A 19,709-nucleotide genomic window follows, 5' to 3' on the forward strand; every position below is an offset into this window, starting at 1 on the left:
TTAAATAACGGACTTATCAGTTAATTTCTGGCAACATAACTCATATGTTTCTAAAAGACCAGTTGGACCGGCTAATGGTAACAGTCCTTAAGTTGTAGTACTGTCAAAAAAGGGAAATAACAAAAGGAATAAATGAAGAGTCTGCTATTAACAATGACCTGTCCTGAATACTCTTTAACTGAGAACAGAATTCATTTTATTCAATAAAAATAAAATACATAAAGTCCTATTGTGTAAAATTTCTTAAAGATAGGTATTTAGTAAAATCAACTGCTACTGAATTTTAATATAATGTTTGTAATTCAGTGTTAAAATTAACAAAGTCTCTTGTACTGCCAAAAAAATCACAATCTAGAATTTTCACCAGGGTCAAAAATTTTTTATCTTGGAATTCACACAGTGTATAACAGCCAAATGCAGCTGTTACATAAACCAGGTAGTTTATTGGTTCATCCACGCTATAAAAATATTACTGACATTTCATCTGGTCAACCATCTTAAAGGTTAATTCTTGTTTCCTCTTTCAGATTTTATTCTAGGTGAACTGTTCTGGGCAGATTCTATTTACCTATTCTGAGCAAACCACAAACTGTTTCATTGCTCACTCTTACTGTTAAGAACATATTGACTTGCTGCCTGCTCTGCTGTTTAATTCATTTATGCTGAGAGTCAGGCATGAAGACAGAATTTTAAATGTGACATTTGCAGACTGTTAGGTCATTTAAGCTCTGACAACACTAGGGAATTCCTGACATATAAACTGGACCTGATTACCAAGCACAGACGAGCTTCCCAAAGGTGCAAATTTCTGATCATTTTTTGTAATTTCTCACAGAATTGCAATACTAAATTTTAATGTCAATGAAAAATATATATAGCCAACATTTTAAAGTAAAAGCCTCCGTTTCTTTTAATAAAGTTCAAACTGGCACTTCTAATCAATACATATCAGCTAAATAAAAATTATTTTGATGGAAAAAGGCATATGGAAAAACTCACAATAACAATCAACATTCATAACAATTCTGAGAAACTCTGCCATTTAAGGGCTTTTAATATTTACTATAATATGTAAGGTTCTGAAATCTCTGCTAGGTCTAAAGGCTATAACTCTAGTCAACAGACCATTTAAAATTATTAGATTCTGGCCCAGCAGGGCAGAGGTTATATGCTGTCAAATTATAGTACAAAGTCTAAGCTTACATGCTTACAACACTGCCTTCTCAACGATTACAGTTATGTAGAAAGGATGATAAAATCATTATAATTGGAAATGAACAAATTGCCCACATGACATGCAGAATTACACTTTACAAGGGTTGATAATTGGGCGGGGTAAAGGATGCAGGACAAGATTGTTTTCTCTTTTTAGTGACTCCAAAAAATTACACTCAATGATATTTTTGCAGCTCTTTTTCCTTGTCACTAAGTACTATACACAATGGGTCAAAAGGAAAGTTTTCTGAAATTAAATTTTGTAGTTAAATAATGCACAAAAGGTAATCCTTATTTTATCTCATATTTTATGTAAGTAAGAATTCTAGTGTTAAACAGCAAGTAGCTTTTTAATATTGTGCTTTGAATGGGACTTTCAACTGTAATAGGGGTAGTCTAAATAGGGATAGACAGCCCAGAATGCCTTTCAACTATAGCACATTGATTCTGAAAAACCTAACAAAAGCAATTACTTTTGAGAGATTTAAAATCTTGTTTCTTTCAAAAGAATAAAATAAAATGCAAACCTGGTGTATTATCTGAGCTACAGGAAGTTGTTCAGCATATTTCAGAGGTTCCATTAGTTCCTCATCCATCTGGTCTTCCTTATAGCTGGAAAAACAGAATTTAAAAACACAAAGCTAAGGAAAATACTATTTTGAAATATAGCAAATATTTAAATATGTCAAATATGAAATATAGTAAAATGCATATATTTAAGTTTTTGAAATAATCAGTATTTATCAATAATCTTTGAAACACTACCATTGAAAAATTTTAAATGACTATAAAAGTATTCAGACTACATTAAGTAACTATGCAATAAAATGAGCTAGCATCACTTAATGTTCTCAGATCCTGTCTTTCTCTGAGAAAAAATGGTTCAGAATTCTCTGTTCAAAAGAGGGTGTTTCTTTCATAGCACTTACAGGTCTTCAAAACCTGGCTCCAACCAAACTCAAGCCTCATATCCAGCAACCCTTTCTCCACTTAACAGTCTACTGTTTTAGTTATATTTAACTACTGGCCAAACCCCACTGGGCCTTGCACCTCCAGGAGTCTCTCAGTTTCCCCATGCTGTTATATCTGTGTGGAACAACCACCAATTCTCTTCTTTATTTATTCTTCTTTTTAATATATTAATTTGTTTATAGCCATCTAGGTATATTATTTGCACTTCCTTGAAGATGAAACCCATGTCTTTTTCTTCTTTGTATATCTAATATTTATCAAAAAGACTCAAATGTTTGTTGACTGAATAATGAATATATGAATAAAATGAAATAAAAATAATTCTGAGATGTTATTTAATAGACAATATTTCTAATATCTACATGTACAATGAGATACAAAGCTGATATAATCCATAGCTAGGACAATATGAAAGAGTAAATTTAAAAACTTTTCAAATGAAGAAAATGTAGTATAATGATTTTTAAAATTATTGACCCTTTCAGAAACAGCAAGTAAACATTTGATTTCAAGACAATAAAACCTAAAAACATTTAAACTTCCTTTTGCCTTTTCTGTGAATTACACATCAGCTTATCAACTTAAAAATCACTAAATTTTAATTATCTTGAAAAATAAATGAAACAAGATTGGCTAAGTCTCTAGGGCTTCAGTTAAGGAATCTAATGAGAACTCCAGGATCTCTCCCATGAAAAAGGCAGATATATAAAAAAAGACAACATTTTTCATATGATTTAAGAGCTTCAAGAACCTCTTATCTAGGTAAAAGTTTGTGGATATCTTGCAGAATTTGCATAAAAATAACTAGCTTAATTTGAGAGAACTTTGAAGATTCTCACTAATGATGAAAAAAAAAAAAAAACTGCCTCAAAACATGTTTCATGGAGACAGAAAGAAGAATGGTGGCTGCCAGGAGCTGGGAGGAGGGGACACTGGGGAGTAATTGTTTAACAGGTAGAGGTTCAGTTCACGAGATGAAAAAAGTAATGAAGATGGATGGGGGGGGTGATAGTTAGACAATAATATAAATGTATTTAATGCCACTAAAGTATATACTTAAAAATGATTAAAATGATACGTTTTATGTTATGTATTTGTTATGGGCTGAATTGTGCCCTTCAACAAACCCCAAAATTCACATTTTGAAGCCTAACCACCAGTATCTTAGAACGTGACTGTATTTGTAGACAGGGTCTTTAAAGTAGTAATTAGCTTACACGAGGTCATTAGGGTTGATCCTACTCAAATATAACTGGTATCCTTATAAGAGGAGGAGCGTAGGACACCGAGACAGTAAAGATCACACGAAGACACTAGAGGAAAATGGCTGTCTACATGTCAAGGAGACAGACCTTAGGAGAAATCAATCCTGCTGACATCATCTAGCCGCCAGACTGTGAGGAAATACATTTACGTTGTTTAAGCCATGCAGTCTCTAGTATTTTGTTATGGCAACCCTAGCAAACTAATATCTACTAGCATTAGATATTTTTACCTCAATTAAAAAATAAACTAAAGTAAATACTCATTGACCAAAAAAAAATACAACTTGCTTTAAAGTATTTCACAGTGTATCTTTTAAAAGTTTATTTACATTATGTATAAAAAACACATACAGGCCAGGCACAGTGGCTCATGCCTGTAATCCCAGCACTTTGGGAGGCCGAGGCGGGTGGATCTCTTGAGGTCAGGAGTTCAAGGCCAGCCTGGCCAACACAGTGAAACCTCGTCTCTACTAAAAATACAAAAATTAGCCAGGCGTGGTGGGGCACACCTGTAGTCCCAGCTGCTTGGGAGGCTGAGGTAGGAGAACTGCTTGAACACGGGAGATGGAGGTCGCAGTGAGCCAAGACTGTGCCACTGCACTCCAGCCTGGGAGACAGAGCAAGAGTCTGTCTCAAAAAAAAAAAAAAAAACAACACACACACACACATACACACACAGCAACAAATGGAAAACCAGACAAACAAACTGTATAGACATCATCAAATTTTAAGATTCTTTTGTTTCAAAGGACACAATCAAGAATGAAAAAACAGTCTACAGAATGGGAGAAATTTTTTGCAAATCATATAACCAAAAAGGGACTTGTATTAAGAATGCACAAATACAACTCAAGAATAAAAAAGCAAACAACTCAATATTTTTCCTTCCTTATCAAGGACAGTCTTAAGTGCAAATGATGTATTTTTGTTTGTTTCTTTTCTACTGTGGTCAATGGTGGTAAGAATACAGTGACCACTTGTGCAGTTTGATTCCAGTGCCTTGATTCCTGTTAAGGCACCAGCAGTTTTAATAAATATCTTCTAAAAAAATAAAAATTAAATCACTGACATTAATTCTAAGAGTATAAAAGAAATATGACAAAGTCACTCTTCATTGGTTATTTCAAAAATCTAAAACAACAATGTCTAAGATGAAATACATTTTTTTCTCACAAAATGTCTCTTACTCAATATAAAAGATATTCTTTAGGTATACAAAAATATTTGAAATCTGGCAATTTGTTTTGAATAACTTTTTAAAATGCCATGTAGCTGTTATGAAAAATTCCAAACACGTTTCTATATTTTTTATATTATTTTTGTGGGATAATTTAAAAGTGAGCTGCAGATATTGTGACAGTTCACATCTAAATATTTCAGCAAAATGTTTATCAACCAAGGATATGTCTGAAATGTTTCTTAATAACTGCAGCACTTTTTCCAAATGCAATTCACAAGTAATCTTGAGTATCACTGTGGATATATGAGTATTTTGCTTATCCAATGTTTTATAATCAATTAAAATGATTACTCATTTTTATAATTTCTTAAAAACACATGTCCATTGCTTTCTTGCTTTATTTTGATATCAAGAAGTGTGACGCTAAGTTGGTTCTATGTTAATTACTTTCATTTTTAATTACTTTTAATTTTTAAATTACTAATTTATTGGCTTAGAAGCTCAGGCGGCCTTTATTCTCCCTTTTGTTTTAAGGTCTAATACTATAATATATCTTAAAAGTTGATTGTTACAGATCAAGTTTCCCAGGTACACAGGAAACAGGAGTCCTTTCAATATGGAAATTCAGATCTCATTTTATTTCGAAAAAGTTTTATTATAACTTTAAATACCATATCTGTTAATTTTCCACTTGTTTCCTAGTTCAAGGTGTTGAACTAAACATATGGAAAATTCTTTCTGATCCTTTTTATTTCTCTTATTTCAGTTTATTTTCTTGGCTCTTCCTATTCTTTACGTCTTTTATTGAACTTTTGGAATATCTCTCTTCCCTTGTCTACCCTGTAATTTATTTTTCATTTCTGAGATGATTTTTGTCTTTTTTCACCATTTACTTTCCCGAGTTCAGTCAGCTGCTGTTTCACATATCTTCCTGTTTGTCCATTTCAACTATGACTTTTTGAATGTCTGATTCATGGTGTCCTTTCATAATGCAATTGCTTGTTTAATACAGGTTATTCGTGTTCATATGTTTCATTTCAGTTTTCCTGGTTTGTAATTTTTGATTTCTTCCCTTCCTTTTTATTTGTGCTTTCATTCTCTGTGTGTGTAATTTACTAAGAAGGTTTGATTTTAATTTTGTTTTATACTTATCGTAACTTTGTAAAGGTGCTGGCTTCTTTTTCTGTTGAGGATTATTTGTACTGGCTTTTTTAGAATCAGCAGTAACAAGTTCTCTTGCAATGGAGGGTGAACGGAGGTAAACTGACTTACTAGGTTTCTCAGTTCAAGAGCACCCTCTTCTGTGGCTTCACTGAAGTGTAGTTGCTTTAGTAAGTGGCACTTTTTGTGGTGGGAGGGACAGGATTTGTCTTAAAAAAAAATTATCTTTTTCCCATAGTGCCCTTATCTTCAGCTGCTTTCTTCTTTCCTTTCACCACCACGACTCCAAGGGGCACCACAGCCCCACTCTGTCCTTTGCAAGGTGTCTTCCATTATCCCCGAATCCATGCTTTCCCAAGATTGTCACCTTAAGGTCATCCATACATTCTAAGCTCCATCTTGCAAATCATTATTAGTCACGTCTCTGACAAACCATATATAATTCGGAACGAGAAAACCACAAATATTAATTTCAATTTACATGTGGCAGCCATCCTAAAGGAACCTGGAACTTTTCTCCTGTAAAATGGTAAAGTTCTCTTTTCTTAAAGTCATCCAAGTGTTCCTTTTACTTAACATTTTGAGTCATTTCAGAAGCCCCCCTAAAAGAATGTGCTTTTTCCATGATCTCTTTCCAAGGTCCTTCACTAAGAAAACCTACTTAAATAACTTAATAAGGGAATAATTTCTACATGGAAAAAGCTGTGCATTCCTTATTTTGCTTTACTATTTTTTAAAATAGAGTTTTTGTAGAAGACAACACATGATATTTGCTTACTTTATAAAAGGATTTTGACTCTAATAGAGTCATATTACCATCTCAAATGAAAAGGCAGTTAAAATACTGTCCAAATCCTCTGCATAAATAAAATACTCCTGGCAAATTATGAAGCCTATGAAGTCAATCTTTACAATCTCCCTATGCTTTCTGTATCCTTTTTCTCCTTCATGTTTATCCAGTGCCTGAAAAATCTTTCTCTTCTGCCCGGGCGCGGTGGCTCACACTTGTAATCCCAGCACTTTGGGAGGCCGAGGTGGGCGGATCACGAGGTCAGGAGATCGAGACCACGGTGAAACCCCGACTCTACTAAAAATACAAAAAATTAGCCAGGCGCGGTGGCGGGCACCTGTGGTCCCAGCTACTCGGAGAGGCTGAGGCAGGAGAATGGCGTGAACCCGGGAGGCGGAGCTTGCAGTGAGCCGAGATTGCACCACTGCACTCCAGCCTGGGCGACAGAGCAAGACTCCGTCTCAAAAAAAAAAAAAAAAAAAAAAAAAAATCTTTCTCTTCTGTGCTATCCAAGTACTCCTAAAATAACACTGTAAAATTATTTACTGTGTCCATACAGAAGGTTATCTCTAACTCAGAAAGAGTAAAGTTTATATTCTATAGTGCCACACTGAGATCAGACAATCCACGTATAAAATAACATACAGCCAGGTATGATGGCATGTTCCTACAGTCCCAGCTACGTGGGAGATTGAGGAGGAAGGATCACTCGAGCCTAGGAGTTAGAGACCAGCCTGGGTTACACAGTGAGACCCCATCGCAAATACATAAACATAAAATTACATAGTTTATTTCAGGTAGAAGGCCAAAGCATCTTTCTAAACACTGGAAAAAAGCCAACAAAACGAACAAGAAAGCAGAGACACTGTGCTATGCTAGATACAAACTAAAAATTAAGAATATCAATAAATAATTAAAGACACATCATCTAGAGTAATCCAAAATCATTAGGAAGAAATTCTCTACACATACCAAAATAGGAAGGTAGCCCAATAGTTACTGTAACCTGTTTTGAAAATGACAGCTCAAAGAAGCACGTGAAACTAAAAGGAAATAATAGAGAAATCAAATTAATTTCTTCTTACAATCTTTGGAAAAAAGGATAGAAAAATTCACACTCCTAAACTGCATTTTTAAATGTTCAAATAGTCATATAATAGATAACACACATTGTACAAGATATAATTGATAAATCTGAAAATTTAAAGACACTCCGAGCAAAGAAAACTGAAGTTTATTGGTCAATGCAGACAAACACAAAATGCTATTACAAATTCAGAAAGGTCCCAAGAGTCACTAAAGATTATTTTTGTGAAAACAGGTTATATAGCAATGAGAAAACAATCTAATACATTACTTCCCTGAAAACGAGATCCGCTCCAAACTCCCTGCATCACTATTTTTCTAATTATCAAACTAAAAACTTGTGAGAAAAGATATGAAAATAGAACTTCAGTTAAAAGCTACTTTAAAGAAGCACAAGAAAGATGGTAAGCCAGGGAAAAAAGACATAATATGAGGCAGAGAACAGCAAATTAAGTCCAAAGAGAACTAAGGTTACACTAATTTATGGCCCAACTGTTGAAACGCATCTTATTTACTGTCAGTTTCCAATGTATTGTAAAAATGCACACACCAGTTAAATAAGAAGACCTGCCAAGCAACTCAGTAAAGCTGATATAATAAAATCCTAGAAAAATAAACTCTGCTTCTCATTTGGGAGACTTTAAAAGCAACTTCTTGTATGGTGAAAATTATAGGCAGGCTTTCCAGAAGTTCACACAACCAGCTAACCTGAATGCACGAGGAACTATCTGTGTAGAGTCAAAGGCAATTCTAAAATAGTAGTGTAGAGTTCTGGGGGATGTCAGAGAAAAAACTTGTCAAAATTATTGAGCACTTACTCTGAACTCTACTAAGCCTATCAGGAGTTAATGTATATTGTTCCAGTCATTTTATTTTGCTTTTACATACATATTTATGTACACATGAAATATACATAGAATATCTACAAATCATCTCATTAATAAATTATAGAGTGTAATTCAACCACTAGCTTTTTTCATTCAAATATGAGGTCAAATGTGACCTGTCACATGTTTCTGTATGTCCTGTGAGCTAAGAATGGCTTTTATGTTTTTGCATGGTTAGAAAAAATAAGTCTAAAGAAGAATAACATTTCATGACTAGTGAAAATTACACAAAATTTGAATTTCAGTGTTGCACTATAACAGCAGAGTTGTATATTTACAATGGAGACCATATGGCTTATGACCTACAAATGCTTTGAATATTTACTATCTGGCCCTTTACAGAAAAAGTTGCCCAACCTATACATTAGAATAATTATTTAGAAGTGGACTTGCTGGGTCATAAGTTACGTACATTTTAAATTTTGCTAGAAACAAGTAAATTGCTATCCAAAATGGCTGTATCAATTTATACTGCCACCAGAAATGCGTTAAGTTCCCATTTCCTTTCATCATCACCACTTAAATTTCCATAAGAAATAGTATCTCATTGTTTTAATGTTCATTTCCCTTCTAAAATCACCTTTAGGTGATCACTAACATGAGTCTTTTCCTCTTCTTAAACTGTATTTCTTTTTTCTTATATTTGGTTTGTCTTTTAAAAAATTAATATGTAGAGTTATTTCGATAATCTAGACAGAAATTCTTTGAAATAGATGTTACAAATAACGTCACCACACTTTTTCTTCTCTTTCAACTTTGTTTGCATTGTCTTTTTTTGCTATATATGATATTCTATTTCATTAATCTTTGACAATCTTTTTTTATTAGCTGTAATTTGAGTAGTGTGACACCTTTCCCTACTCCTAAGCAAAAAAAAAAAAAAAAAAAGACATTCTGCAATAATTCTGATGTTTTCTTTTTGCATTTTTATCTTTAATCCATTTGTATTTTGTTTTTACGTACAGTGTAAAGGGGAAATCTAATTTTATTTGTTTCTCCATGGCAAACCAATTGCTTCAACATAGAATTTTTTGACTTACCTATCCTTTCCTCCAAGTAAAACCATATCTATCATACATATATTGTTATGCAAGAGTCTCTTTGGGGGCTTTATAATATGTTGTATATGTATTTACCTAATCTGAACCAGTATCACATTATCTGACTCATCACAACTTTAAAACAGAAAATCCTGGTGTCAGATAGACTAAATGCCTCTCCCACCACTACTGTTCATACTCCTTAGTCATCCAAATGGCTTTAGCTTTTTGTTCCTTTACTAGTCCACACGAATTTGATAGCCAGCTTATTAAGTTCCATGAAGAATCCTAGAAAGGCAGAATGTAGTAATAGTTAAGAGAGCATACCTGGGGTCAGACAGCTAGCACTTCCACTTATGAGTTGTGTGACCAGATATAAACCTCTCCACATCTGTAGTCACATATAAAATTACCACATACTCCACAGCTGTTTTGAGGATTAAACAAGTTAATAACTTCAAAGTGCTTAGAATAGTGTTGGGTATTTATTAAATACTGGAAGTTTAAGAGAAATTGAATTGTATTTATTTACAGATAATTTAGATAAAATTATATGATAATTTATTCTTCTCATTCCTAAACATGTTCCACCTCTCCATTTATAGGTGTTCCTTTATGATCTATAATTAATTTTATTTTGTCTCCATAAAGAAGATGTACATCTTTTAAGATGTATAATCGGGTGGCTTATAGCTTTTGTTGCTTTTCATTATCTACAGATACATGCATATATCTATTATATATAAATAATATAGGAATATATACTATTGATTTCCATGTAATGATCTTTTATCTGGCAATCAATCTTACTAAACTCTCTCATTAAATTTAATATTGGTAGATTCACTTAGATTTTTCTATTATATAGCATCTGTGAAAAAGAGGAAGGGGGAGTTCCTGATCCTCACACCTCCTATTTCTTTTCCTTACTCCATTAGTTGAGACTTTTTGTGCAGTAACAAATAGATGGGATTATAGCATGTATTCTTATCTCATCCCTGATTTTCATCGAAATGCTTCTATAATTTCACACTATATAAAGTTTGCTGCTAGCTTTAGACACATTCCCTTTATTATCTCCCATTTATGTGCAGTGTCTAAGCCACACTGCCTTTTTAAAAAACATTATCATTTATGATTAATGATTTTATTCAAATGTTTTTTCTGTATCTATTGAAATAATTACAAAATATTTCTCATTTAATGTATTGATATGATGAAATACACTAATATATTTTCTAATCCTGAATCATTCCTGTAATTTTAAGATAATTTCTATTTGGTCATGAAATGTTTTTATTTATACATTACTGAATTTGAATTGTATTTAAGATTTGTACATCTGTGATGACAAGTGAGGCTGGTTCTCTATTTTTTTCATTCTCTCTTTGTCTAGTTTTGGTTTCAGAATTATATTCGTTCCACCGAATGAGGTAGGAAGCTTTTTTATTCTGTTCATATTATGTCAGCACCTCAAGTGGTTAATAAATGTCAAATGTAAATAAAAACCATCTAAGCCTGCTGTCTTGTTTGCAGTTTGTTGGGAAAGGGTACATGTTTTATACAATTAAAAAACGAGCAATATCTTTCAGTTGAAGGCTTAATTTATTTCTTTTACTTACTTTTTTTCTAAATCTAAATATTACGTTAGCCACATCTAAAGTGATTTTTATATCCTTATATTGAAAATGTCTCATGTAAATAGCACATTTTTAGGTTATGTTTTTAATTTAGTATGACCACTTTTTTCTTTGAAATAGGGTACTTGGTCCAATTATATTTAATGTAATAAGTGATACAGCTGGATTTACAACTACTACCTATTTTCTATCTCCCATCTGTTTGAATTTCCTTTTTCTTCTTTTGAATCAGCCAAATATTTTATTAAACCTTTTTTTCTGCTATCAACTTGATAGGTGTATTTTTACCATTATTGTAACAATTACCTTGGACATGAGAACACCCAACTTGGACCTGGTAGTCTAATCAAACTGTTAAACATTACCATTTCTTCAATAATAGTAGCACCTTACAACACTTTGACTCCATTTGTCCTCCTGCCTTTGACCTTATTATTGTCATATATTTTAATTCTACAAATACTTTAAACTCAACAAGATTGTGGGGTTCTTTTGTCTGATTAATAGTCAATTATTTTAACTGATATATTTACTGATTCTGGCTCTTTTCATTCTTTACTGAATTTTGTTGTTTCTCTTTCTAATCATTTTATTTCTGGCTGAAGATTTTCATTTAGTTTTATTTTATTTCAAGTGCATTGGCAACAAATTCTTTGTCTGAAAAACATCTTGATTTCATCTTCATTTATGTAAGATATTTTTGCTGGGTAGAGAATGATAGGTTAAAAGTTTTCTTCCTCTCACCACTTTAAACATGTCAGTCTATTGTTTTATGGCTCTCATTGTAATAATATGTCAGTATTAAAGATAATGTCAGGCTTTCCTTCTCTGTCAGGCTTTTAAATTTGTTCTCTATGTTTTTTCAGCATTTTGACTATGATGTGCCAAATTGTGGTTTTCTTTACATTCATTTTGCTTACAATGAATTAACTGAATATGTGGTCCGATATATTTCATTAGTTTAGGAAAATGTTTATTATCACTTGAAATATTGTCTGTTCTTATTTTCAATCTGTCATCTAGTTTGAGACGTTATTTACACACATGTTGGACCATTTTTCTGCGTCTAATATGTCTTGTACTCTTTTCTGTTTGTCTTTTCTGTGCTTCATTTTCAATATTTTCTATTGTACTGTCTTCAAGTACACTAACTCCATCATTTTCTGTATCCAATTTGCTGTGAAGCCATCGATTGAGTTCTTAATTTCGGATACTATATTTTTCAATACTAGAATGTTCATTATTTTAGTTATATTCTCTGGTGAAACTCCCCACCTTTTCATCTATTTTCAAGAATATTTTTCCTATTTTCTTGAACATCTTAAACATAGTTATTTTAAAGTTTTCGTCTACTACCTCCAAGTTCTGAATCACTTCTGAGTTTCTTCTATATTCTGTTTTTTTTTGTTTTTCTCTTGGTATATGATGACGGTGTACTAGTAATTTTTAATTGATGGGTATAGGAAACTGCATACTTAAGAAAGGTTATATACAGTGTTATTTTCCACTTAAGAAGGCCCATGTGTTCCTCTGCTGGGCAGTTAAGAGTGATACTCTGATCACTTTTACTCATTCAGGGACTGAGCTGAATTTAGACCACCTGAAAATTTTGATAAAACTAACTCATTACACCTTAATGTGGCCCTATTCTAATGGTGAGGCCCTCCAAGGTTTTTAGTTGAAAGCCTGGCAGGTCTTTGTCTCAACACAGAGAGTAAGACTATAGCAATTTCTACTATACTTTTCAAAGGTTTCTGACTTACATTTTTGGACTATTGTACTGCACAGCTTAAGAATTTGGCATGCCAGCCTCACTGAACTACCAAAAGCTGTACTGATCACTCTGTCCCCGTTAGTAACCCTTTAACAGAGGCCAAGCCCAAATTCTCACCTGTAGCGCAGAGGTATGTGACTTTTCTATGCAACTAATCACCTCAATCATCATAGTATGAAAGCAGCCATGATGATATGTAAATCAATGAATAAGGCTGTTTTCCAATAAATCTTTATTTTAAAAAATAGGCAACAAGAAGATTTGGCCCATGGGCCGTAGTCTGCTGACTTCTGCTTTTGCTGCACCCGGAAAAAGCAAGTGTACCCAAGAGAAAAAAGTGGCTAGAAACTGTCAGCATTAGTTCACCACAGTCTCCACAGCTGTCAACTCTTACCTGGTATGTTCTTAAGGGGCTCTCATCCTGAAGATGTTTATCTCCTCAGTAATACAAGACTAGTAAATTCATAGCTCTGGTTATCAGATGTTTTTTGCTTAGTAATTTAGCTTCCCTTTAGTTTTAGAATTTGGCAAGTATTTTGAAAGGAAAATTGGTAATATGATTGAGGCAAATATCTTGAAAAGGAAAGTTGTTTTGAGTAAATGACAATTTTGTCACTCTAGCCTAACAGTCACCAAAAATGTTGCTGGTGAAATTTCTCTATACTCTAGCAGTGGCCCACTGCCAAGCCCAGATTCTCAACCTTTGGTCTACTCCCAGAATTGGCGAATGATTACAGAGAAAAATTGGCTACAGATTCTCAGCTCATCTCTGAGAAGTTTCCCCAAATCTGGATTTTTAGATTCTCAGTCCTCATTGCTTCTACATCTGATATTTTTAAAAATACGCTTTAATCTGCCTTTCCTAATTGTTCTTGGTGAGCTCATAAGCCTACTGCAAATGATTTCATCCTGTTCAGAAGTAGAAATTGTACACTACTACTTTTGGTATTTTCATTATCACTTAGTCCCACCTATTTTTTAAATTTTCATAGGCTTTTAAATATTACTCTAAGAATTATTCAAAGAGTGTTTTCAAATTCCCAAACATATGTTTTAAACAATTCTTTTTTACTCATGATTGTAACTATTACACTGTGATCCAAAAAAAAAATGCTCCTTAAGATTCCAACACTTTACGTTATTAAGACTTACTCTTTTGGCCTAGTATTGGTTAATATTTGTAAACATTACAGTTGGTCTTAAAGAGAATGTTTATTCCCTAATTGTTCAATTTCTTGGCTCAAGTTTATAGATTATGTTGCTTACATTTTTAATTTTAAAACTTTTGGATGGATCTTTTATTGGCTTCTGATAATGTAATACTGAAATATTCCATTACAATGATAAACTTATCAATCTGTTTTTTAAATATGTACATTTGTTTTAAATATTTTGTGGTTATATTACTAAGTAATTAAGAGTTTAACATGCTTTTCTCTTCCTGATGAGATAAACCTTTACTTAGTTACCTTGCTTATGATTAATAATGTTGTATGTTATATACTCTATGTACTATGTACTATGTGTATACACATATACGTATATATACTATGTATACATTATACGCTGTAAGTATTTAAGCTTTCTTTTGGTGAGCAGTTGCCTGGTAATCCTTTCATTTTCAACTATTTAATATCATTATATTTTCTGTCTGTAGTTATGCCTCTTTTTATCCTAATACAGTATTCTGTTATAAACTTATTATTCACTTAAATTGTGATTACAAAATTAGCATTATTTCTCTTCACTCCTTTACTGCTTTCTCATTGATTTTTTAATTTCATTTTTTCTCCTGCAATGTTTCTGATCTTATTTCCTCTATTTCTATTCATTTATTAATCACTCTAAAAATGTAAACTGCATACTTTCCTCACTGTCTAAAGCTATTAAAATTTACAACCCTTTTCCCAAAGGAAAAAAAAAAAAAGCTGAAACTCCAGAATACTTTAACCAATCACTTCCTCTTCTCTTACACAATGTTGTTATTAAATACATTAATACTTTGGTTTATCTTGCTCCCCCAAATAATTATTATCATTGTCATTATCATCATAATTATAAAATATATTCAGTTTTTGCTTAAATTTACTCACATTTTACCAATTTATTACAGCATTCCTACTTACACTCAGACCTCTTTTCTGGTTCATTTTCCGTTTTCAAAAGTGCATCCCTTTAGGTATTAAGGTGTGTTGACACCAAACACTTTCAGCTTTTGCATATTTGAAAATGTCCTTATTTTTCATTCAGTCTTTAATGGTAGTTTAGCTAGCTTAAATTCTAAGCTAATAGTAATTTTCTCTCAGTACTTTATTGGTATGTATCTTTTGGTTTCCGCTGTTGCTATTAAGATGTTTGCTGTCAACTTAGTTGTTACGCATTGTAGATACCATTTTTCTCTTTGACTGATTTTTAAATCTCTTATGTACTTAGGGAGTTCTAAAATGCTCACATGAAGTATAAACCCTGTGTACTGTGCTTTGGATTTGTTGAACTACCTTCAAAATGCAAAAGTATAAGCCATTATCTCTTATATTTCCTTTTGGTCATTCTATATTTTCTTCTCCCTGGAACTCTAATTAGACATAGCTAACAGTTTCCAGTATTATCTTCATGTCTCATAACCTGTCTTAACACTTTCCATCTCTCTGTCTATATTTCATACTGAGTTATTTCTTTAGATCTATCTTATTTTACTAATTCTCCTTTCAAGTATGAGTAATCTTACAAAAACCATTAAAATCTTTTGCTCCTTCCTGTATCTATTCATACCTTTTTGAGATACGACTTTGTAGTTCCTTCTAAGAAAAGATATAGTCTGTTTTTCCAGCCCTTGAATTTTACTTGGATTTGTGATTCCTTCTGCACAACAGGATGCAGCAAGAATAACAGGGCTCCAGTTTCAAATCTAGGCCACAAAACGTCTTGCACGCTTTTGGGACCCCCGTGGATAGCCTCATGGAGGATAAAGGACCACATGGGAGCTGAACCAACATCAAAAGCCCCAGAAATGTGAGATAGTATGGCCAAAATCAGAAGTCACTCACTCAACCCAAAGATGACAAATGCTGAGAAAGCACAATATAAACTAGAAGAACCATGCAGGTTGAGCCCATCCTAAATTGTCAACCCTCAGAATCAAAAGCTAAATATGTAGTTGTTATTTAAAGATATTAAGTTTTGGAATGGTTTGTGATGTGTCAATACCTCAATAATATGTCTACTATTTAATCTGTTTATTACATCTTTAATTTGAATAATTGTGGTTTACAAATATGAAAGTCTATTTGGCCTTTTCCAAATATGCCTCATCATTCTTTATCATGTTGTAATCCTGTGTAATCCTTCATTTCCTTCTTTTATTTTTATTTTATCTCATTTTCCTCTTTTATTTGTATTTTATTTTATTTTGAGACGGAGTCTCACTCTTGTCACCCAGGCTGGAGTGCGATGGCACGATCTTGGCTCACTGCAACCTCCACCTCCTGGATTCCAGCAGTCTTCCTGCCTCAGCCTCCCAAGTAGCTGGGATTACAGGTGCATACCACCACACCCGGCTAATTTTTGTATTTTTAGTAGAGACGGGGTTTCACCATGTTGGCCAGGCTGGTCGCAAACTACTAACCTCAAGTGATTTGTCCACTTCGGCCTCCCAAAGTGCTGGGATTACAGGAATGAGCCACCACGCCCAACTTCTTTTATTTCAAAAAATAATTTAAATGGTTATTTTGTATTTTGTAATTGATAATTCATGTATCTAATGTTCTTATAGGTCTAATTCTCCTGATTATTCTGTATTGTGGTAAGCAAAATTCTAAGATGACCCTCAAGATTCTTATCCCTTGGTATTCATATGCACTGTATTGTCCACTTTCCTGGAGCATAGGCAGGACTGTGAGTATGATAAACTTCACTCCTATGAAAAGGTTATGTTACATGACAAAAGTGAGGGAATTTTGCAAATATAATTAAGGTCTGAAATCAGTTCACATTTAGTTAATCAGAAGGAGACTGTCCTGAGTGGGCTTGACCTAACCAGGCAAACCATTAAAAGAGACCATGCCCTTCCTAAAGTTAGACAGATTCAAAATAGGAGAGACTCTACTGCAGGTTTTGAAGACACAAACGGCCATACTGTGAACTGCCTTTGGAGGGGCCATGAGGCAAGGACCTAAGACAGTTTATAGGAGCTATGGATAGTGTTTGGTTAATACTCATAAGAAAATGGGATTTCAGCCCTACATGTGCAAGGAGCTGAATTTTGTCAACAATGAGTGAGCTTGGAAGAGGACGCCAAGCCTCAGATGAGACCACGGTATCAGGTGGTCTTTTTCGGCCTGTGAGACTTTAGGTAAAGGACCCAGCTAACCTGTACCCACACTTCCAACCTACAGATACTGTGAGATAGTATACGGGTGTTGTCTTGCACTGCTGAGTTTGTGGTAGCTTGTTATACAGCAATAGAAAACTAATACTCTCACGGGATTAGCTTGCTTTCTCAAATTGTCTATAATTTAAGAATATGAACACCTTAATCTGTGAGGATCCTGAGGAACCTCAATTGAGAATGATACCCAAATCGAATTTGAGTTTGCTTCTGTCTTGCTTTGGGATGCTATCAGTCTAGTATCACTTCAACTGAATTGCTCAACTTTAAATTTCTTGGGCCAAGAAGGTTAACCACGTTAAATCACGTGAGAGTATGACTGATTACATATTCCCAGGGAAGCCTCTTTTACCCCCACATCTCTAGCCAAGGCAGAGAAATGTCCTTATTTTCTTCCTTTCAGGCTGTTAGATTTTATTCCAGCCCACTCTCTGATTGAGGGTAAAGCCTTAGAAGTTAATGGTTTTATGCAGAGGTCTTAAGCTCAACTGTCAACAAATGGATCCAGTCTTTTGTCCTAACCCTCACACAAAGCCATTCTAACTCAAAACTCTAGGTTTCTATATTAGTACATATCACTTAGGCAGTCCTGCCTTCCACCTTCATTCAGCACTTGGGTTTTAGCGTCTATGTGTTTTTTTCCCAAGAGATTTCCCTACCGTTGAGCAAAGCAGAGCTTCCTCTGTTGTGAGCCACTGTTCAGCAACAGGCTCCTGTGAAAACTTTCTGCTCCTAGATAAAAAGGCCAACAGCAGGATAAGGCACACGGTCCCCTGTAAAGGTTTCTTTAGATGAAGGTGCAGCTGGAAACACCATGGGTTGGATCAAGAAGGAAATTACAACCCTAAATCACGTGACAGCCCTAAAGCAAGAAAGGGCTCCCATTGACACTCCCTCTTTTTAAAGTAAATCTATAGCGTCCTTGCAAAAGGAGACTGAGTCTGAACTTGCTGCCAACTGCTCAGGGAAGCTGCATGTTTAGAATACCAGCTGTTACTATCTAGAAACACTGTAGGAAGTGGAACCCATGTAGTCCTTACCACTGAATGAGGGGGTGCCACCAGCTCTGCTTCAATCTGGAAGAAGCCAGCAATGCTATTCATCAAATGTTGTTTGTCTCTATACACTTACTTTCTTGGCAGCTCAGCTAAGTATTTAAAAAGATCTTTTTAAAATATAATTTATAGAGCATCTAGGTATCTCATAACAGGATAATTTTCAGAAAAATCCTGTCAGCAACATTACAAAAGTGAAGTAAATTGATTATTCTTTATTATTAACTTCAAACCATCCCTCTAAACTCATTTACATTAATTTCTTGTTCTGAGAAAGTGAAATGTTGTATCTCATTCTAATATTACAGGGTGTTCTTTTATTGAGAAATGTTTCCTTCTAATGAAATGTGAAACTATGAATGCCAAAGGCTACTGAATTCAAGCTGTATTTTTATATCTGATACAGTTTAGATATTTGTCCCTGCTCAAATATCAGGTTGAACTGTAATCCCCAATGCTGGAGGTGGGGCCTGATGGAAGGTGTTTGGGTCATGGGGGCAGATCCCTCATGGTTTGGTGCTGTCTTCACCATAGTGAGTGAGTTCCCGCAAGATATGGTCGTTTAAAAGTGTGTGGCACCTCCCCAGTGCATGCTCACACTCACTCTCTTTCTCTCTTGCACTCTCTCCCAAACCCTCCCCTTTCTCCCTCCCTCTCTCTTGCTCTCACTCTCTCCCAACCCCCCTGCCCCACTCACTTACACTTGCTCCTGTTCTCCTTCCTATTCTCACCATATGATGTGCCTGTTCCCCATTTGCCTCCTACCATAATTGGAAGCTTCCTGATGCCTCCGCAAAAGTAGATACCCCTATGCTTCCTGTACAGACTGCAGAACAATAAGCCAATTACCCAGTCTCAGGTATTTCTTTATAGCAGTGCAAGAACGACCTAATACAATATCTAAGGTAAAAGTGGGTTTTTTCATATTCAGTGTTAACTCATGGGAACGTCATGTACTCTTTTATTACCAGAAGTTACCTAATTTCTGGATATTCAACGTTTTACTATGTATAATTTTCAAAGAAATAGCAGAAAAACAAAAAAACAAAAAAAAACTACATTTGACACTAAAACCATATGAGATTAATTTTAATCATTTTCTATGATTTAGAAGATACGTATCAGTGTTTTTACATGCAAAAGAGAAATCACTGTGAACATCACTTATTTTTTAAAGCGTAAGTTTGAGCTTTCCCTTTAGTTAGATATAACCTTTTAAATATCTTGCTTATGCATAGCAATTACAGTAGTTACAAC

At 34.1% G+C, this 19,709-nt stretch overlaps 1 protein-coding gene across 1 annotated transcript in view; it reads right to left on the reverse strand.

The window, feature by feature from the left end:
• Positions 1-19,709, reverse strand: part of PIGK (phosphatidylinositol glycan anchor biosynthesis class K) — a 132,194-nt gene that overhangs the window by 32,277 nt on the left and 80,208 nt on the right. Inside the window, exon 10 of the mRNA XM_063624086.1 lies at positions 1,743-1,827. Within this exon, the coding sequence (XP_063480156.1) occupies positions 1,743-1,827 (85 nt within the window). The remainder of the gene's footprint in view (positions 1-1,742; positions 1,828-19,709) is intronic.

Source organism: Symphalangus syndactylus, chromosome 12 (assembly GCF_028878055.3).
Source record: "Symphalangus syndactylus isolate Jambi chromosome 12, NHGRI_mSymSyn1-v2.1_pri, whole genome shotgun sequence".
In the NCBI taxonomy this organism is placed as follows: domain Eukaryota; kingdom Metazoa; phylum Chordata; class Mammalia; order Primates; family Hylobatidae; genus Symphalangus; species Symphalangus syndactylus.